The following is a 22047-nucleotide window of genomic DNA, read 5'->3' as shown; positions in this document are numbered from 1 at the left end:
CACCTGCATCTGTTTGTTCTGACATAGAAAATTCCTTAATACTTGGCTTTATAGAAGGAGAACCCTCTCAAAAGTATGAGGCATATTATGTCTAGATTTCAACCACATTTAACTTCTTGTCCCATCTTGCCAAGGCATTGAGAAGAAAATGCAGCTACTATCAAAACAAAAAAATAAATATAAAAACACCCCAATGTCCAATAAATGCTCACTCCTAAAACTGATTTCATACAAAAACAAAACCAATTATTAAAAAATCACACCTAATTTTTATCTTACTACTCTAGCGCCACAATAATAATCCCTTTATGAAGAACTTGCTTATTTGATTTCAAAATTTGACGACATTATAAACATGATGTCCGATGATTTATTCCTTCACAGTCTCAACCTGATGCTGCTTCTCTCACTCACATTGTTGAAATTGTTCAAGCTTCTTAACAACATAATCCAAGTTCCCCCTTGGCCCAGAGCTAGTTTGTATTCTTCCACCCTAAAACTATTTTACAGCTACCTTTATCTGATATTCTAAATTCACCCTTTGACTCAATTAATGCACCCGCCTTATAAGCAGCGCACTGTAATCAATCTGCTGAAAAAGGCAAATGTAGAACCCTCTAGTTTAGCAATCAGTTGATTACTCTTGCTGTAGCCAAAATATTACAACTTTGTGTCTCCAAGCAACAATGCACCTTTCAGATTCCTGGTGCCCAAGACAACACTCATTGTGGTTCTTGTCCTAAATAACCACAGAGCTTGTCATTATGGCTGTTGGACATGTTTTGTGTATGGCATTGTACATCATCAGTGTAAATGCCTCAATTTTCGAAGAGCTGTCAGTGGTGTCAGATACCTTTGATCATGGTTGGCTAGTTAAAATTCAGAAATCTGGTATTGGTGGCACTCAAGGAGTATTGCTCTTCTCCATCCAGAAGAAAAAAAAGTATTAATCAGGGCCCTTTTTCATCTTCTCCCACTAAAATTCCTTTCTGAATCTGCACCACATCAATATACACAGCCTCTTGCAACTCTCACCAAATAGCATGGCCTCAAATGGGCTGAAGCTTAATACAGAGTCAAATTACATTGTGGGAACTAGCTGGATTGTAGGCCTATGGTGCACCTCATTCTGGCCATCTGTCCTTCACTCTTGTGCACAGCCTTCATCAAAGCTTTGATTCTACTGACTGGATTTTTGTCATTTCGGTCTTGCATTATTTATTAAAATAAGTTCTATGGAGTCGCAGGCTGGAAGAGCACCTTAGCCCACTTCCAATGGTCCAAGACTAGGGTGGCACCACTTGGCAGGGAAGACTCACAGATGGTCCAGGCAGAAGGCCAAAACAGCAGTAGCAGCAGTTCCATAAGAATAGCAGTCCACCAGAGTTGCAGTCATTGTTGCAGCACAGCAGTCTTTCATCCTACTAGAGTATCCACAGGTCCAGAAGTGTATTAAATTAAAGTGGTGGTGTCAGAGGTCCAGTATTTATAACCAGTTTTGCCTGTGAAGCACAGAGAGGCTTCTAAAGGAATGCCTCTGAAGAGCACAGGTACCTTGCCTTCATGGTCCTGGCCCCAAACTAACTACATGGGGTAGGCAGCCCTTTGTGTGGAGACAGGGCCCATCCTATTGAAGTATAAGTTGGGCTGGGTCAAGCTCCTCCCTACTATCCTGCCAGTAAAGGCCCATCCAGTTACAACTCAGATCCCCATTGTGTGGGGCTGTCTCGGAGGATAACGCAAAGACCAACTGTCACCCATACCTAGTCACGTGACCCAGTGTCTGCAGGCACCAAATGGTTAAGGCAATAAAAATGCCAACTTTCTAAAAGTGTCATTTTTAGAATTGGATTGTAAATTTGATTTAAAATTACAATTCCAGAGATAGCAAACATGAACTAGGTACCTATTCCCATTTGAAATTTATGCTTAAAAAATGTAATAAGGTAACTCAAATGTTAGTCTATGAGAGAGGTAGGCCTTGCAGCAGTGAAAAATTTTTTTACAATTTTTTCATTACTGGGTCATGTAGATCTCAAAAGTACATTTCCGATTTTAAATACATTGACCCCCGCCCTTTGTCCAGGGCCTAATCTAGGGGTGACTTATATGCATTTAAAAAGAAGGTTTTGGCCTGGCAAAAAGTTTATTTTGCAGGGTCAAAATGTCAGTTCTAAAACTGCACACCAACGGGCTGAAATGGCAGACATTAGAGATATTTAAAGTGATACCTAAGTGGATGGAAAAATCAGTGCTGCAGGCTCACTAGAAGCATTTAATTTACTGGCCCTGGGTACCTGCAGTGCCACTTTATTTGGGACTTACAAGTAAATTAAATATGCCAATAGGTATAAGGAAATCTAACATGCTCTCGGGAGTGAGCATAATCACTTTAGCACGGGTTAGCAGAGTCCTAAGGCCAGAAAAAATTAAGTCAATGAAACAGGAGGTCTGAAGGCAAAATGTTAGGAGGAAACTTCGCCAAGGATGCCAGGTCTAACAGCTATCCTCTACAGTGGCACTGAAAACATAGCTCCAGGACTATCTTGTGCAGCCTGACTGATGCAGTGTAAAGCCTGCAGTGAAAACTTGCAAATGACCCATTTTTATAGGCAAATATCTCCCTTTTGAATAATACTAAGTCACCAGTGTATATCCTCTTTAGCCCATGGCATTTATATTTGGGAAATGTAGAAGATTAATTTTATCATGTTCCTACAGTGACAAGGCCCATGGCAGATGTCATGTAGAAAACCAGAGTGCAGATTAAAATAGCAATACAATATTTCGAGAACAACCTCACCCCAAAAAATGTTTAAAAAATCTCTATTTTTAATAGTTAATAAATATCCAATTGAAAGATGAAGTCACATTTTTAAAAATATTAAAGCAATTTCTTAAGTTACGTTTTCCCTTCCTGAGACTTCAGGAAGTTAAATAGCATCAGACACTGGCAGTTGGTCAGCCTGTACATGGGTTGAATGAGGTGAGACTGAGGAGTGAACTCATTACAGGAGCTATACAGAAGGTCATTTGATTGACAGGCTGACCTGAATGCGCAGGGATAGCTCCTCTGAGCTCAGCAGAATATTAAGGGTGGTGGCTATGGGCATCCTGTTGGTACAACAGTGTCAAATCCTGCGTGACACGTCTGTCTGAGCCACATATAAAACATTTTTGGTCATGAAAGGGATGAAACAAGACCTGATACAATCATTGTGTATTTTCAATTTTGAGAGAAGAATTAAGTTAGGAAAAAGAGGAGATTTATTAGACTCACTACAATTCTGCCCTGTAGGCATATTACGAAACATTATATTAAAAAAAATAGTTATAGCATCTAGAGTTGTGTCCAATCCATCTTCCTGTTGCACCTTCAAAGCTGGATCTTCATCCAATCTTCCTCTGAATACCAGCTGGACTTCTGGAAGATCAGATGAGGATGGGACCTGCTGTCTCTAACTTTAGAGGAGCTCTGACAGACTGGACCTGCTCCCTCCAACGGGACAAAGAAAGGGGCTGGATAAAAGCCTGTTAACCAACTAACAAAACATGTTCTGGAAATGCCAAGGTGATCAGAAACAACTGTACCTGGATTTAACTTTGCTGTTGACCTCTTTCCGACACTCTGAGAGTGTTTAATAACTTTTCCTCCAAAGCTTCAGTGGGACCTGTGGACAAAAGTATCTTACCGGCAGTTCCACAGCATTGGATTGAAAGTCACCTTCAGTTCGCTTAAGGCTCCCAGCACCTCAGAAGTCAGAAACAAATACTAAGGGCCAAATGTATATGCTGGCAGATAGGAAACGATGTTGCAATGGCCACAGAGTTCCCTCCCCACCAACATGGTGGTTTGCCGATTTAAATTCGGACGGACCTTAGTTTGACAACGCAGACTTTCCTGTTTTAGCCATGGTCAAACTCCTCCGATGACCCGAAGAAGCAAGGGTCATCGAAGACTTGGCTCTGTGTCTGGCCACTCAATTTAGATGGGTGAACATATAGCCATTTTTCAATGCCCATCACCGCCAGGAAAAACCTGGCGGTAAGGGTTAATGAACAGTGCACAAGGCAGGGTACATTGTTGTTTTTATTTTCTAAAAGATAATCCCTCATTTGGATTTTCTTTTTGAAAATAAAAAAAACTGTTTGATTGACAGTAAGTTTTCAATGCATCTGCCATGACAGAGGTTCTTGTCAATGCTTGAAATGTCGGCTGGGCAAGCAAACATTTCAAAATTTGGCTGGAGGCACCTCTGTTAGGGTGACGGAGGAATTTTAAAAAGCTCCAGCATTCCAGCAGGACCAACCTGGTTCTAGTGCCCAACATTAGGTTCCATAGAGACTGCTACAATTTAGGTGGCAGCCAGCTCAGGAAGGATTATTCTTCTCAAAAAGTGGCAAAGTCCCTTTCTGTGTTGAGGCTTAGAAGAGATATCAATATTTTTATCTCTAAAAAAGTGGAAAAGTTCTGATCTGAAATAGGACTTAGATCTGTTTTCAAACGTTGAGACTTCCGGACTTCCACCAGGATCAATTCACTTGGTGTATTCCACCAGAACTACATCGCGGTTTGCCTCAATTTATGCATAGGTCTACCACGACCACTGAGTATCACTGCTGCTATTTGCTTTAAAAACTTTAAAAACCCATATCACCAGTTCCCTTTATTAGATTTTTGTTGTTTCAGTCTTATTTTACTCATAATTCAGTGTAACATTTTTGTGTTTTATGTGTCATTTTCTACGGTGTACTGCTTAAATACATTATGCACTGGCTTTGGTTTACACCCCCTGCCTTGGTTCACGTTACCAAGGATTTAGAACTGGTTTATTTAATTTAATTTCTGTGACACCTAGGAGGTGGTGCAACTATCTTTTGACATGGACACATGTCCATCCTAAATAAAACTTGCTTACAATCACTCAATTTGCTTATCTTGTACTTTCTGTCTCCTGTGTCTACACAGATTCATCCAATTTACACCAATTTAGTTGACTAAAGCTATATGCTAAAATGTACTTTAAAATGTGTTTGCACTGTCTGCCATGCTCTCTGAGAGTCCAATTTGAAATGCATCTCTAACTATTTTGCTACTTACACTTCTGTGAAATCACTTGCCAGATTTAATTTTGATCTTGTTGCCATGCTTTTCCACCCACTTCACAAAGCCATTTTCCCAGAGGATGTGTTCACTATACATAATAATACAGTCATCCCACTGACATATGACATACACACATCATTTAAGATAAGTGAATGTAGTCTAACAGGCAGAGCTGCTGACTATGGATTTGGGAAACTAGGTTTGAGACCCAGGGTAGGCTCCACATGCTTTGATTCTGTGCAAATTACCTAATCTCCTCTGCTTGGAATAACATTAATCTGACTTTGTGTAATGTAATCTGGTGATCATGCAAAGCGCTCTAATGCCCCTGGGCCATGTTTGTGCTATATAAAACTGCAAAATATATGTGTATTTCAAAATGCACTACTAGGCATTGTTTTAACACAAAAATGGATGAGGCCTTACCCCCTTTGCTTCAGACAGAGTTTTTAACATTTGCTAAAATTACCGGTATAAACAGCAGGATTTTTCAGAAGCCTTGTAATTTTAGTGAACAAATGCCACAAGCGAGCACCCCACTCTGAAATGTGCCCCAGCTCCAGAGTTCAGTGTAGGGTACCATCTACCACTTTTATGTCTGATAAATACATATTAAAGGGCATAGTTAATGCTGTGACATTTTCAAACAATTGTTGTTAGAGAGAAACACACAACTTTTAAAGATCTTGGGCCAGATGTACGACGCTTTTTAGCGTGCGCAAACAGGTTTTAGATCCGTTTGCGCACGCTAAAAACCTTGGGCTCATTTACAAAACCTATTTTGTGACTCGTTAATCAATTAGCGACTCGCAAAATATGTCTTGCGACTCGCTATTAGGAAGGGGTGTTCCCTTCCTAAAAGCGACTCATGAGCTATGTATGAATGTTTTGCGACCGCTGTTGCGGCTGCAAAAAACTCCCAAATTATTACCTGCTTCAGGTAGGTGGTAATGCAATCGCAAAAGAAAAGGGGTCCCCAGGGGACCCCTTCCCCTATGCAAATGCATGTGAATATACTTTTTTAAGGGCAGGCAGTGGTCCCAGGTACCACTGCCTGCCCTTAAAAAATAAAACGAAAACATTTAATCCCTTCAAGGAAAACGGGTTGCATTTTTTTTTAAAAAAAGCTTCTCTATTTAAAAGCAATTCCAGACATGGTGGTCTGCTGAGCACAGCAGGCCACCATCTCTGGGAGGGCCAGCCATTCCCAATGGGGTCGCAAAATGCAAGTGCCTCATTAAAATTAATGACCCAGGCATTTTGTGACTCCATTGGGAATCGCAATCGGTGTCTCTGACACTGTTGTACATAGTAAATTGCAACTCGCAATTTGCGACTCGCAATTAAGTGCAAATTGCGAGTCACAATTTACTAGGGTCGTACATCTGGCCCTATGTTATTTTAGTGATTCACAGCAATCTGAAAGCATCTCTACTATTACATACCAAAACAGCCACCAGCATGTGTGTTGAAGCTACTTCACTAAGTGGGTTGCAAAGTTTGTCATTTTAAAAACTGGGTCGTGGTTCTTAAACGTTCGGAAGCGTAGATATAACGATCATTGGGGTAAACTTTCATACACATTTCAAGCCTGTCACATTGTAAAGATCAGTCTAATGGTTGAAACTGACAAAGAACCGTTGCTGAAGATGTGATGGTAAAGGACTAAGAGGTGTCCTTCCATGACTCCCAGGAGGTGCTAGCGGGGAGTGATGACGGCCACTAACAGAGGTCAGTCTTCCCTGTACAGCAGTTCATCAATCGTGGAAGGGCTGGGATTGTTTAAGGAAACTTTCCATTATAAAGACTCACCAGGTGGTTAACACAGGCCTCCAAACCCCAGATGCCCCCAAACATTCAAAGAGCTCCAATTGAACCCAAGGCCAGTGAATATCTGAGAGATTCAGGGGCCCCTCATCACATTCTGCAGGGGGCCCCATCATTGTGCATCAAATGTGTGTTGTTATCCCGTATTCTTTTTCCCCGCAGGGAATCACAACGCGGTCGTTACAACAACCACGTTGTGATTCCGCATACCATTCGGAAAAACGACTTGCGGAGGGAGGGCGCTGGATGTTGGAATAGTATAATTTACTACTCCAACTCCATTCTGTGCGGACAATAGGGAAGGTGTTGGATTTTAAATCCGCTCCTTGACACAGATATTTTCACTGCTTTCCCATATGCACCATCATGTACACTTGGATATCCTTGGTTGGTCAGACATACACTAAGGTAGGCCGTCCCTGAGATACCCAGACATGCTTACTGGCTCGGATAGATAGTGGAAAAACATTCTGTTGTACATACCTTCTGTGCAGATACCCGCTGATCCATACCCATTCCTTTGCGCCACTCCAAAGGTAAGGAGCTGAAATGGGGACGTGCCTTCTATCAAGTTCACGCTAAATTTTTGGCTAACACTAAAGTAACTCCAAGAGTAATCTGTGCCCACCATTGGAACCCAAATCACACCGCGGAGTGGCCCTTTGTTTAAAGTAATTCCCCTTGTTGCTGACGTGAGGGTCACCAGGATGACGTTGTTCTCAAATTTGTCCAGTCCGTATGTGTAGTAGGACGTGCAGTACCTGGCAACATCTGGTATGTTTATAATGAAGGGTTCGTATGAGCTGCCATCCATTTTAGTCGTGCCGGTGTAGAACAGTATGACCTGGATACCTTCAGTGGCTGTGATGACGAGAGGATTCAATACTGTTACCTCACGCTTTATCACCTGCCCAGCAACCAGGTCGAAAGTGTTTTGAAAGATTCCTGTTCCCACGACCACACGTGTGTTTTTGTAGGCTGCGATGAAGACAAAGTCAGGTTTAAGCTGGATGGGGACTGCGGGCACAATAAACGTGTTACCCCAGCTGCTGGTGGGCCGCAGCTGCTCATAAACATGGTTGCCTTTGCTGTTTTCACTTGCAAGCGTGTGTCCGGTCAGCACACCTGTAGGTTTTGAGGACACGATCCTGGTTCCGGACAGGTCATCCTTGCTCTGGATCTGGATGGCCTGCAGTGGCATGAGCGTCACTGTAAGGGTGCTTCCATTCGGGTAGGGCACGTTCTGGAAGACGACGGCACCTTTCAGGTACATATTGATGGTGGTTTCTTCGTTGGTGATGACACAGAACTCTTTCAGACCTCCTGGTGGTCCATTCGGGGGTGTCACAATATAGTACTCTGTGCCCCATTCTTCTACAGGGAACACAACGGAGGTGTCAGAGGAGAACGGCTTATAGTTGAGTGAAACAACAGAGATGTCTTTGTTTGCCTGGATTGTGGTTACTTTGGAGAATATGCCTGTCCCAGACATGTCCGCACCGCCTATAACCTGCACGGACAGCAGCGTACCGCGCTTATCCAATGAAAAGTCTTTGTTGTAGCTCGTCTTCTGGACTGTCACAGTGACCTTTGTCGAGTCAGAGTAGCCCTGGATGAGAAGTGTTAAGTCTGCATTACTAGTAGTCCCTTTGTCGTTCTCCATGAATACTGTGACGAAGTTTCTCCCCAGAGGGCTCGTTGAACAAGGACCTGTAGAACAGAAGAACAGAGTCAATATACAGCCACAGCCAGGGGCATTATCAATGATCTGCAGACACGTGTCTGGCCAAATGCATCATTTAGCAGTCACTCTATGCATTGTCAATTCTCTAAGTCTCATTGCACCACTGCTAAAATCCTGCCATATGATGGCAAAGGTTGGCAATGCCCAGCTGAAACCTGAGTGAGTCTGTCAGACCTGGCCCTATAACCAATAGCCAGAAGCATGCTGCCTTGTAGGCCCAAAACAGCCATTATAATTAGAAGCTCCAACAGGACTAGTTCAGTTGGCTGAGGGCCAAGGCTGGCTGAAAGTGGCCCTCTTGACCTGGATACAGTTAGCAGCTATAAGAATGGTAGACCACGCTTCAATGCACAGCAGTTGCTTTCTGCCATTATCACCTGTGTTTGCAGCAAGCCAAATACTGGGAATGCCACATTTCTGACTGGTGCAAACATCCTACTTATTACATCTAGCCTGCAGTGATTTGGATGGGAGGAACAGTTTCCAGCATTATCGGAGAAGGCAGTTCCGCCATCTTCTACAGGAGGAACCCCAGTTTCCACTTTCTGTTTTATTCCATTGTAAAGTTCATACAAGCTCTGGAAACACCCTCATGAACACCTAACCCAGAATTATTGCCTTTGTATTGCTTGATAACGCAGAAATATGTCTGACACGGCTGCAGTTGCAGAAAATCAACTCTATCTAAAGCATGTATCCATTAGTTTATTACACTTAAAACAAGCCAAAAGGTCCGAAATGCGGTATCTATTAGCACTGCCACTCCAATGCAGGCCCTGCATTTCGGACCTTTAGACATTGCTTTTTGGCTTTGCTGTGCAGCATCAACAATAAACATTTTTTGCTGCTGCTGTACAGCATTGGGAAAAAAGAATGGAAAAATAAGTGATAATGCAAGTAAGGAAGCTTCTTCATTTCCATTTCATAGGCATGTGCATTCTTCATGACGCCTCCACATACATGATTCACTACATATGTGTGCACATGGACCGTTACGGCCAGGAACTGGGACTGATGTTTTATCTTGTACTTTCAAAACAGGGACTCAGGTAATTAATAAATCCAAGTAGAAGTGATAGTTCACAAGAAGCTTTAATGTCTTCAACCACCGACAGGTTCCTTTAACAGGTCATCTCTCCCGTGTCTCCTTTGCCAGAATGCCGATCTCATTCAGAACCATGAGATCCACATTCTGTCGCCAGGACAACTACAAAGTTCTAAGTCATAACACACTAATCAAACAAGCAAATGACAACACAAATGCATGATGAGTTGTGCCAGATGTACATTAGAATGTACTCTGGGTTTCGTAGATCCATGCTCAGTTACGATTTATGCCTCTTTAAGTACAGCATTAGAAGGAGTGCTACAGGTGATATATGATTTACTGGAATACTGCAGCTATTTGTAAGACTGTTGAGGTTTGATTTCAGTGGTGGAACTGCAGGAGATTACTGAGTTTGGTTCCAGCCCCTGTGACATATATTTTTCTGCAGTCAAAGTTTGGTTCTGGTGTTGAAATAACAGGATCGCTGTTATCAGAGTTGAATCCATCAATGATACAGCTAGTACACCACAGTCTAGGTTTGGGGCCCTAACTATATACTATGCTCTTGGTTGTGTTCTGAGATATGTAATACAGTGCTATTTTAGAGGGTAGAAACATTAGTGCTGCAGCCCACTAGTAGCATTTACTTTACAGGCCCTGGGTACATGTTGGTCGATAGATATACTATTGTCTTATAAATATATGAAATGTGTATACCAATTTTACCATGTTTAAGAGGGAGAGCACACATACTATACCACTGTTTAGCCGAAGTAAAGTTCGCAGATTCCTAAATGCCAACAAAAACGGGTTAATTAAAGGAAGTCAAAAACATGGGGTGACCCTGCAGAAAGGGCTTGGCCCAACCAGAAGTATGACCAAGTTCTAACAGGAGAGAACGCATACAAACACGAATACCTTAATGGTGCTATCTTACGAAATGTCGGGATATGTCTCAAAGCACAAGCTCACAACATCAGACAAAGACAATCCTTGAATGCCTATTGTTGGGATTTGTTAGTGTTGCAGGACAGGGTAAAGAGAACTGTTTCTCTGCAGTGTATGGCCTGTCAAATAAAGGAATAAAATGTACTTTGCCTAAGTAAGTGAAATCGCATTTGAATGTGCCCACGTTACAGTGCCTGAACTGTTGAATATAATTCCATAAGCAAGTCATAACATTGGCGTAGGAGATTATTCAATGCAATGAAATTGGGATTTATATGCCAAACAGGTAAATTAGAGAATGGAATGATATTTAAAATGTATGCAAAAGGTTTATGTTAACCATAACCACATCTGTATCACTTAAACCCTATGGGCCTTATTCATGGGATTTTGCCATAGGGCAGCGCTGCAGGCCTCCCTGCTGCGCTGCCCTACGGCAAAAGGAAAGGGCAGGAATGCTCTGTATCTATATGATATGGCGCACTCCTGTCCTTTTCCCCTGCGCCGGCGCACAATGGGCTGTTGTGCGCCAATGCAGGCACCTTTGCACCATGGTGTAAAGGTGCCTGCATTGCGGGGATGATTGATTTTATGCAGGATGGGACCCTTCCTGCACAAAATCAATCCATTCAGGCGCTTTCATTTGGCTACGTATGCTGCAGAATGCAGTACACATAGAAAAATGAAAGTACGAAGAGAAAGGTTTTCATCTCTCATTGTTGCGCCTCCCTAATGCCACCCCTAGGGCGCCGTTAGGTTCTGGCGCATTCCCAGGTTTACGAAGACTTGTAAATCTGGGAATGTGTCAGGTTCCATGGGTGTTTTGTGGGAGCACCCACAGCAACACCAATGGAAACGCCTCTTTCACAAAGTTTTCTGCATGAAAGGGGCACATGAAAACCCATATAAAGTGGCTTTAAGTGTCCATATAGTATTAGGTGGCACACTGCGCCACCAGAACGTCAAAATAGTGACATTCCGGTGGTGCAAATGTGCCGATAGGTCCTCATAAATCAGGCCCTATGTACATAAGGATTTACAAAAAGCCTTACTTTGGTGAATTTATTAAATTAACATTGGATCTGCAGGGTTGGAGACAATATGTAGTCCTGGAGAATGAATATCCCTAAAAGTGGGAGGGCGTTCATCCAGGCACCCCCAAGAAAAACTGTTAATTAAAATGAAAATGGATAGTGCCTAAACTCATATGCGAAATCCCACAGCGTCAGTAAATTAGAAACTTGTACACAATAAGAAAATCAAAAGATACTAATGAACCCATGTGACCAACTTTCATTAAACAAACTGAAAGCAATAAAAGCTTGCTAAGAAACAGAGTAGCAACTTTACCATGTTTATGTAGGTAAAGTAATGCAGGACAGCAGAGAAACAAATTCTTCTAAAAGGTCAGAAAACCTTGCAACAGCTTTACCATGTGTCTGCCAAGTCAAAGGCTACCAAAACAGCTAGAGCCAGAGTAAACGTAAACAGAAGAGTGAAAATAAGCACCGTTGTGAAAAAGGGCATGGTACAAATGACATCATATCAAGCTCATGGTACAAATAACATCCAAGCAAACTATGGCGCATATTAACAAGCCAGGCGAAAAAATTATCGCCGCTTTAGCGGCATAAAACTGCCGCTAAAACGGCGATAATGGGCTTGATAATATGCTCTATGGAATTCCAATTGAAGCCCATGTTAGATGTCCTTCACATTTAACATGGGCTTCAATTGGAATTCCATAGAGCATATTATCAAGCCCATTATCGCCGTTTTAGCAGCAGTTTTCTGCTGCTAAAGCGGCGATAATTTTATCGCCTGGCTTGATAATATGCCCCATTGGCTGATTGAGTGGACTTACCGCCAACATTATGTTTCACCCGCCCAATGTAAAAACGGGTGGATCATAGTTTGCCCTCGGGGAGACTACTATGCCTCCAACGTGGCTAAACTGCTCCGATGGTCCGACGGATTAAGGGCTGTCAAAGAATTGGCAATGTGTTTGCCCAATTTGGATAGGTGGACATTTAGGGGCTAACCCTAGTGGTGAGGGGCAGTAAAAGCAAATAAAATGCCCCCCTCTCTATGGGAGATGACTTCCATGGCAAAAGGGGTATTTTTGTTTTTATTTTCATAAAGAAAATCCCCCTTCGGGATTTTCCTTTTGAAAATAAAAAAGAAATCGATTTGATCTAGGGCTTCGTCATTTTGATGGAGCCCTGCACAAAAATGCAAAAAGTATTGACAGGAACTGCTGTGACAATGATTCATGTGGTGCAAAAGGGGGTGGTGATGGACAATGATTCATGGCATTACTTTAGGAAATGACTGCCAGTTTGGCAGTCATTTCATAATTTGGTAAGCGGCTGCTATGCTTCTCCTGCTAATTTCATAAGTTAATGACCATATATAGCTAAGGCGAAGTGCTAGCAATTGATTGGACAGGTATTGTGTAAATTCTTCTTTGCTGATGCACTGGATAGTCCCAGCAATCAAGAATGTGAACATTCCACCTGCCGCAATACTGTATCATGAGATGTTATTCTACTGTGATTGGTTGTTCTCTTAATACTTATGCAACCTTTGTATTCTCAAATCAGCAGCTCATCATGTATGCTGAAGAAATCACCTTTTCGGTATTATGATTGGACCTGTATTACCATGCCTTTTGTGGTTTACATGTATAAAATACTCCTAGAAAGTCTCGAACATTGGATATGATGCTTTGCTCATGTTCCCATAATTCACGTATTAAGCTTGATTTGATTTGATTTATGCATTTATAAAGCGCACGAATGCCCATGGACGTCAAGGCGCTGATTCCAGAGAGTCAGGTAAGGTGCTGGTGTAACTGTAGATGAAATGTTAGTTAGTGAAGAGCAAAGTTTTTAGCGCTTTCCTGAAATATAGCAGCGTAGGGCTATTCTTTATGCCAACTGAGAGCAAGTTCTATGTCTTGACTGTCCCTAATTGACAGCTACTTCCGCCCCAGCGCACTTTCATGAACCTAGGCGTACGTAGAAGTTTACTATGTGCAGATCTTAGAATTCTGGATGACACCTACCAGTTCAGATGTGTCTTCGAGAATTGAGGACCGACCCGTGCAATGCTTTGAACGCTAGGCATTGGGATTTAAACTTGATCCTCTAGTCCATGGGGAGCCAGTGCAGGGCTTTTAGACAGTGGGAGACAGGCTGGGACCTAGGAATATCCAGTAGTAATCTAGCTGCTGCGTTTTGAAGATGGTTCAACCTCTGTAGATGCTGTGATTGGATACCCATATACAAAGCGTTCACCATAGTCCAGTCTGGACATGACTAATGCTGTAACCAGCATAGGAGCGGTGCCTCTGATCCCTAGCTCAGATAATCTGCTGGCTAACATTTTGTGGTTTACTGTGTCAAAGGCTGCCAATAGATCTAACAAAATCAGGGCGGCCTTACCCCCAGTGTCCAGCATTGCTCTTAATTCTTCTGCCGCTATGACCAGCGCTGTTTGAGTTCCATGCCCTTCCCGGAACCCGTATTGTGAGGGATCTAGGAGGTCCATGGAAGAGATGAATGCAGTGAGCTGTGCATTTAATATTTTCTCCAGCTCCTTAGCCGGAAGAGGTAGTCTGGAGATAGGTCAATCACTGATGGGGTTTGCTGGATCGAGATTGTTTTTTTTTTAAAAGGGGAAGGATTGATGCTATTTTCCAGTCATCAGTTGAGGTGCCATAGCGAATTACCTCATTGAATACTGCACCAAGTTGTTCACTAAAACATTTGCATATCAGGTGCAGTGTTTTGGGAGGACAGGGGTCCGAAGGAGCCCCTGATTTGGATATTTTTACCACCTGAACGATCTGTTCTACGGTAGGGGGGAGGAGAAGGAGGCAATCAGATTGGATGGAACCGGATATGGAGTTCCAATAAACGGCACCAAAGCAGTCCCTAAAGGATTTCAATCAATCAATCAAGCTTTATTCGACAGTTGAGTCATAAAAGCACATACAAACATATAAATTACCTAAAATGTTTAAGACTAGCATTAAATTCAGTATTTCAACCGTCAGTAAGCTAAAATCGATCTAAAACCTATACAAATATTCACAAAATTAACTAGCACATGTGTAAAATTACTATGTATTTATTTCCATCCTTAAAATAAACATTAGATAAAATTTGTAAAATTAAGGTTAATTTCTACAAATTACCATCATGTCTCAAGGCTTTAGACCGTATACCCCAGGCCCACCCTAGAAACTTGGCCACTGCTATGCAAATAAAAGGAGCAGAGTCGGTGCTCAGAATGCGAACAGCTATACGATAATTCCTAATACCCAACGATTTACAAACAGGTTTTATCCAAGTTTTTCGGGGTAACATATACATTGGGCAAAAAAATACCAAGTGTTCTACAGATTCACATTCCTCTATACATTTATAGCATTTATTGCTTTTATTTTGGGCATTCTCCCAGCTAGCGGTAAATTCTGCGACCGGTAGAGTGCCCACCCGTAGCTGAAAATATAGCTTGCGGTCGGAGGGCCTCTCTATTATGTCCCAGTATCTTTCAAGCAATGGTCTGGTTTTAAGATCAAGAAAACGGCCTGTTAGGTGAGAGGAAAGGCCTTGCGTGGTTTCTATCATATAGACCCATTCCCAATAAATAGCTTTCAATTTGTTCTTGGAAGGGAAGATAGCATTTTGTGGGTCATTCCATAGTTCAATCAGACCTATGCTGCTCAGGAGGGACTTGATACTGCGCAACCAATGAATATTGTGAGATAAATTAGATTTAATTATATCCATGAAGCCGCACTTATAGTGCTCGAGTTCATCGGTACACCAAAGGCGACGCCAATAAAGCAGTGGACTGAGCTTTACAAGGTGTGCCAATGGCTTTTTCCCTAAGTCTAACAATAGAGGGCGCAATGGTGTACTAACAGGGAGGCTTGTAATTTTGCGTAAGAATGCATTTTCAAGCATCGTCAATTTGTTCAAATTACTAAAGCCCCAGAGTTCAGACCTGTATAAACATGAGCTCAGTACCATTGTCCCATATACTTCCAGAGCTGGTGAAATTGGCTTTGTGTGTGAACTATTGAATCTGGTTAGGAGAGCACCTGATTTTTGTTTATGTAATAGTATCACTCGGTCCATTTGGGAGTCCCAGCGCATGTCCTTCTGTAATGTAATGCCTAAATATGTGAAGGAGGTTACCTCCTCCAGGGGTAAATCATTCATAAGTATTTTCCCCCCAAATGATTTATGTGCATTGAAGGACATACATTTGTTTTTTTCAGTGTTTACTAGCAAACCCCTCAATTTGCAGAACTCTTCAAAGCGTCCAAGTGCCTTCTGCAGGCCACTTGGGGTTTTGGAAATAATCAGCGTGTCATCCGCAAACATGAGGATAGGAACGCTTGATCCAGCCAAAACAGGTGCATCGGTGGGGGTCTGTGAGAGAAAATCGACCACACCGTTGACAAAGAGCGAGAACAGGGTAGGCGCCAAGACGCACCCCTGCCTCACACCCCTGCCAACCGGGAAGTCTTCCGTCACCTCTCCCACATCCCCCCAGTGGACCCGAGCCACGTTAAACCCATGCAAGCGAATGATTACAGAAAGGAGTTCAGGTGCAAAACCCATCTCCCGCATGACATCCCAAAGTTTGGTTCGTGGAACCAGATCAAATGCTGCTTTTAGGTCCACGAAAACGGCATATAATGCACCCTTGCCTAAAATCACCGTCTTCCAATATATGATGACAAAACGGAAGATTTGATCGATTGTACTTGTCCGCCGGCGAAAACCTGCCTGCGCGGAGCGTAGGATGTCCTGTTCTTCAGTCCATGATAAGATCTTGTGTAGAAATAGGCGGGCCACGATCTTCTGGATTGAGTCTATTAGACTAATCGGCCTATAGTTGGCCGCAATAGACTTGTCCCCCTTTTTAAACACAGGGACTATTTCTGCTCCCTTCCATGAGGCAGGGATATCAGCACCCTGAGCGATTGCATTTGCAAGGCGCATAATATACCTACACCATAGGTGTCTCTCACTGATGAGAACATCTGCAGGAATTCCATCCATGCCGGGAGCTTTACCCTTAATCACTTTGTCTAAAGCCTGTTCTACATCTTTTAAATGAAATATTTCTTCTACATAGTACACATGGCAATAGATATCGCCTGGATTTACTTCTTCACTGGGAGCTGCATACTGTGGTTTAAAATGGTCAATCCAGGCATTCTTAGCCACATTATTCTGGGGGCGCTCAGGAAGCCCCCCCCTGTCCCACTTATAGATATCCCAGAATTGCTTACTGTTCCTAGATCTACAAGCTTCGAGGAGATCTTTCCACTTTCCGTTATCCCACGTTCTTTTTGCTTCATATATTGATCTCCTATAATGCGTCCTGGCCAATTTTACTAGGGATGCATCTTTCGCCCTTAGGGCTCTGCCAAGTGTGGCTCGGGCTTCCTTGCAATCAGTGTTGTACCAACCCACGGTATTACAGTGCTTGGGGTGTCTTTTAGGAATAGTTTTGGTAAAATATTTCTTCAATCCCTCAAAGAGTTTATTATGTGCTACTACGACAGACTGGTAGAGACACATGCCTTCTACCATAGTTTCAAGGGGTTGTAGAGCATCAGTTACTTCTTTTTTAATTGCAATCAATGATGTTGGATCTTCTATGATCCTATCCCATTTTAAATGACGCAGGTTGTTGGCCAAAAATTGATCCGGCGCGGGGTTCATCTGCCGCGCTGGTACTCCACCTTGGGGAGGTTGATCAAACAGCACCGCAAGTGGTTGATGGTCACTCTCAATGCGATTAATAACACTCATATCAATAAAATTTGCCCAGAGTTTTACATGGACAAGAAGATAGTCTATACGACTCTCCCTACGACCATTGTCAAAGGTATTCTTTGCACATTTATCCGATTTACTTCTGCCGTTTGCTGCCCTCAGGTGATTACCAAGGCACAAACCTTTTAGCTGGATTGCAGCCTCTGTCCATCTTTTTATGGGAGCAATTTCTAAGGGCGGAATTCCCCATCTAGAGTCTTCCTCTTCAGTAAGTTGTGATATATCATGGCCAAGGGGCTCAAAAGAGGTATTAAAATCGCCTGCTACTAGAGGCAGCATATTAGGTGGCAGAAGGTCTAGGGTGTCTTCAAGTTCTTGTACAACTGGAGATTTTTTTCCCCCCGGGAGACCACGTGCATATACGTTGAAGATTTCCACTTTGAGTCCAGACTGGAGGGTTATTCTTATTGATAATATATCATTGCTGGATTTAAGGCCTACTTTTATATGATTCCCCATATCCTGCTTTACCCATACAGTTAAGCCACCAGAGGGGCAGCCTCTTTTGCTTTTTTGTGCTGGAACATAAAAGTTGAGATAACCATTGCAGTGTATAGGGTCAATTGACCAAGTCTCTTGGAAGAGGCAGATGTCATATTTTGTCATGAAGGCCATCCATTCTGGACTTTCAATTTTGGAGCCTAGGCCTGCAATATTCCACGACAGAATAGACAAAATGCTCTTTCCTTTACTTCCCCCCATATTAGTTACTATGTTCCCTAATGAGATGTTTTGGCTGCCTCTCTCAGGGTAGTTCAAGCTTTCTTCCATACATGTACCCATGTTGGACTTAGAACTGACATTGATAATTTGTCCTAAGCCACTTATACTGCCTGTGGAGTGTATTAAACATCCCATTGTGTCCCCTATAGCTTTTTCGCATGCCGCCCCCATCTGATTCATACACAGTAATAATGGGCCAATCTGCGAATTAAATTCACTACCAGGGCAACAATCACTAATATTAGCACTCATATTTATAGATTTGCATCTATTATCTTCCGTGGGAGAGGCTTGGTCTGGGTTATGTAGTTCTTTCCTAGCCCCGAGTCGTCGTCAATCACAGTCCTCTAAACCAGAGGACTTATCGAACCCACCCTGTGCATTTAAGTGACAATGGGTCCTATCTTCATTGTCTGGGTCAGATTGTCCACACGCATGCAAGGTAGGCTGTAGGTGGCCACAATAGAAGAAAGACAGAGGTAATGGGAGGATAGGTGTATTTGGAATTGGACCTCTGCCAATTACAAATATGTTCAACTGCCCTCTTGTCTCTAAAGTTAATTACAATACAATCTCCCTTGATTGATTTATTCTTAGGGCCTACCCAATCCACTCTTCTGGCAAAAAGTATCTCAGTTGAGACATTCTGAGGTAGGGGGCGATTTTGATTAAGCCAGTAGATACACTTATTTTTCAATTCCCAGTTGTTGGACTTGGCCCTTCTGGCAGGTTCACCCCCGAGACTTTTCGCTTTTTATTGGTAACTTGGAGTAATGGATTTTGGTTTCTGCGCACTTTACCGCTGTGTCCCAGGGTAAAGTGCGTGCGTGTGTTGAGGTTGGCCTGCCCTCCCATAGGAATGCATGGGAGAATGTATGTGTCCCGGTAGTTCCTGATGCGTGGGGTGTGCAGGCCCGTGTTTGGTATGTGCGGACTCGTGGGAGTGAATGCTGCGCGTTGATGTGTGCGGCGTGCATGTACCTGGTGTGGAAGTGCCACTTCTAGAAGTGGGCACTTCAGTGTGCAGTCTGAAATGTGTGGCTTGTCTGGCGATTGGCTGGTGAGGTCAGGTGACGGACTAGGGAATTCCCCAGAGTCAGGAGGAGTCACCCAGTGGTGAATGGGGAGTTAGCATGTTGATGGCTGGGGAGGAGTGTACCTGGGTCCTGAATAGGACAGGGCTTCCCCCACACAATGCTGGCGCCGGCCCCTGTGGTGCGTCTAATGACCCTAGCCCTGCCAGTGAATAGGGAGAGGGGCTGAGCAAAACAAAGTGCTCAGGAACCTGCTGGAACTGGTTCGCCCCTTCCCTGCACCTTAGACAAAGCCTTGTACTGTATAAAAAGGGGCTGTGTCCCCTTACATGTTGTTCTCTTGCAGGATCCACTTGAGGGGGGGCCTGCTGCTGCTGGGCGCCAGGAGAGACCGCCACTGGGGACTGCCTCCCTGCTGGAGGGCCCTGTGAGCTGGCTCTGGGCCCAGCCTTTGCCCCCCTGCTCTCTGAAGGACCTTTTTGTTGCTGAAACGTTGCTAATAGCGCCTGGGAGCGCTTTCTGGACTTTGTAGCGCTGGGCGCGCTGTTTGGGCTTTTCTAGCGCTGTGAGCGCTTTGTTTCAAGGAGCCGGTGCCCACCCGGCGTTTGCCCCGGTTCTGCCGATTCTAGGGTCTCCTGGCAGGTGCCCACCCTGCCAGGGACATTACCGCGGACATCGGCGGGTGCCCACCCCGCTTATTTGCGTATTTCGAGGGAGCCTACCCCTCTTGTCGCGGAAACGATCACCGCTGCAGCCCGGAGTTCCCGGACGCGTCATCCCCCTGCCGCGCTGTGATTGGACCAGCGGGAGGGGGTGTGGCCCACGTGATCGGGGCCGTCAGGAGGAAGCCGCGAGGTAGAAGGAAGCGGACGGGAGCCTACCCCGCGCTTCCCGGAGCCGAGAGAGAGGAGGAGTGCGGCCGGAGCTGGTGCGGAGGGGGCGCGAGGCACATTGTCGGTGCCTGCCCCTCCGCGTTGCCGAGGAAGCTCCAGTCCGCCGGCACCAGAGAGAGAGAGGACGACGCGGGAGTCCCCGAGCAGCCCGGTGAGTGTTTAAGAGGGCTGGGGACTCCGCGCATGTGCTGGGGGTGCGGGGGCAGTGATCGAGCCCCGTGAGGCTCTAGGTGCTGTTCTGACTTGTTCTCGAGCCCCGAGAAGGCTCCAACGTTCTAGAGGGCATTTGTTCAGAGCGCTAGACGCTCCAACGGTTGGGGCATTGTCTGCTGTTCAGAGCGCCCGGAGCGCTCCCACGAAGGGGAGCACGATTGTTTCTCGAGCCCAGTGAGGCTCCAACGTTGTGCTGAGCCACGAAGGCTCTTGAGGGCACCTTGTCCTTGGTCAGAGCCCAGAGAGGGCTCCAGAGGCACGCAGAGTGCCTGAAGTCAATTTCCAGCTGCCCAGCACTTAGTGGGCAGCTGCCACGTTTAGGTGGGGGACCATTCCTGGTCTAGTCTGCGCAGCTGGCGCAGCTTAACTTTGTTGAACACAGGGCGTCCTAGCCCCTTCCAGGCCAGTTGGCCCAGGGACTGCCACAGGTGGTGGCATAGGAGTTTTGCGCAATTGTGTTCCTACCTGCACCTCTGAATGTGTGTTGACGCATCATGTGCCATTGCTTTTACACCTCTGAATGTTGTATGCATCATGTGTGTTCTTTCCCTGCACCTCTGAATGTGTGTTGACGCATCATGTGCCATTGCTTTTACACCTCTGAATGTTTTCCTGCATCATGTGTAACGTTCTCTTACCCCTACAGGTATTGTGATACGTAGGTGGTTGTTGCTTTCTCCTAGTACAGGTGGTGCTAGTGAGGTTCTAGTTCCCTGCGTGACAGTCTCCTAAGATAGTTAGGGTTACGTAGGAGGTACTTCCCCGATACCAGTGAGTACTGGTTGTGTGCTATACAGATTATATTTTTGTGCTACAGTGATTTTATATATTTTATGTGCTAACTATCCAAAAGTGCTATTTCCTGACAGTGGTCCAGGTGGCCCTGTCTTGTACATAATCCCTTGTAAATTCTGCCCGTGCCTGTTGGCACATTGTAAAGTGTGTGTTTCTATCTAATGTGTTTTATTATAATACAGAGGTTATTTTTATAGAATACCTTGTGTGGAGTTTCCTTTGTGGTGGGCCTTGGGTGTTGTTGCTGGGTGCGCGCGCAAACGCTTTACACATCGCCTCAGAGATAAGCCTGACTGCTCGTGCCAAGCTACCAAGGGGGTGAGCAGGGGTTATCTTTGGCGTGTAACTTCCTTGCCCTGACTAGACTGGTGGTTTCTGCCTGGCTTTGGCGCAAGCCTCAGCCAACCGGAAATCGCCAGGTCTAACATTGGTGATCAGCGGTGGGATTTGGACTTGCGTTTGCGCTGTACCGCAGCAGCGACTGGCTACACCACAAAACTCTGCATTAGATAAATCACATTTTAGGGATTATTGTTTTTGAAGTTCCTTTATTTCTTCTCCTGAAGGTATCATTGTGTTATTGTGTCCAGTACATTAGTCCCCCGCCCTGCGCCCAGAGTTTGGTACCTGTGTCACGTGGTGGTCAGGTTGAGGGATCAGGGGTGGTAGAAACTGCCTTACCAGTCCGAGGGGAGGGTTGTGTGTGGATGGTGTGTGGGGCACTAGACAGTGAGTGTGAGTTCTCCAGGATAGAGAGCTCACTGAAACCTTTTTTGAATTGTGTACTCCTGTGTAGCTCCGACCCCCAGGTTCCTTGTGTTGAACTCTTCTCTGGAACGTCCGCCAAAA

At 44.4% G+C, this 22047-nt stretch overlaps 1 protein-coding gene across 1 annotated transcript in view; it reads right to left on the bottom strand.

Moving 5' to 3' along the window:
- The window catches only part of LOC146809142 (IgGFc-binding protein-like), a 301036-nt gene extending 282713 nt beyond the window's left edge, over positions 1-18323 (bottom strand). The window contains exons 1-2 of the mRNA XM_085614831.1: positions 16727-18323; positions 7418-8644 (exon numbers count right to left, since the gene is read on the bottom strand). Of these exons, the coding sequence (XP_085470957.1) occupies positions 7418-8644; positions 16727-18323 (2824 nt within the window). The remainder of the gene's footprint in view (positions 1-7417; positions 8645-16726) is intronic.
- Positions 18324-22047: the final 3724 nt, after the last annotated feature.

Source organism: Triturus cristatus, chromosome 7, assembly GCF_964204655.1.
Source record: "Triturus cristatus chromosome 7, aTriCri1.1, whole genome shotgun sequence".
Taxonomy (NCBI): domain Eukaryota; kingdom Metazoa; phylum Chordata; class Amphibia; order Caudata; family Salamandridae; genus Triturus; species Triturus cristatus.
The sequence above is the reverse complement of the archived record's forward strand: the minus strand, read 5'-3'. Positions and strand labels throughout refer to the sequence as shown.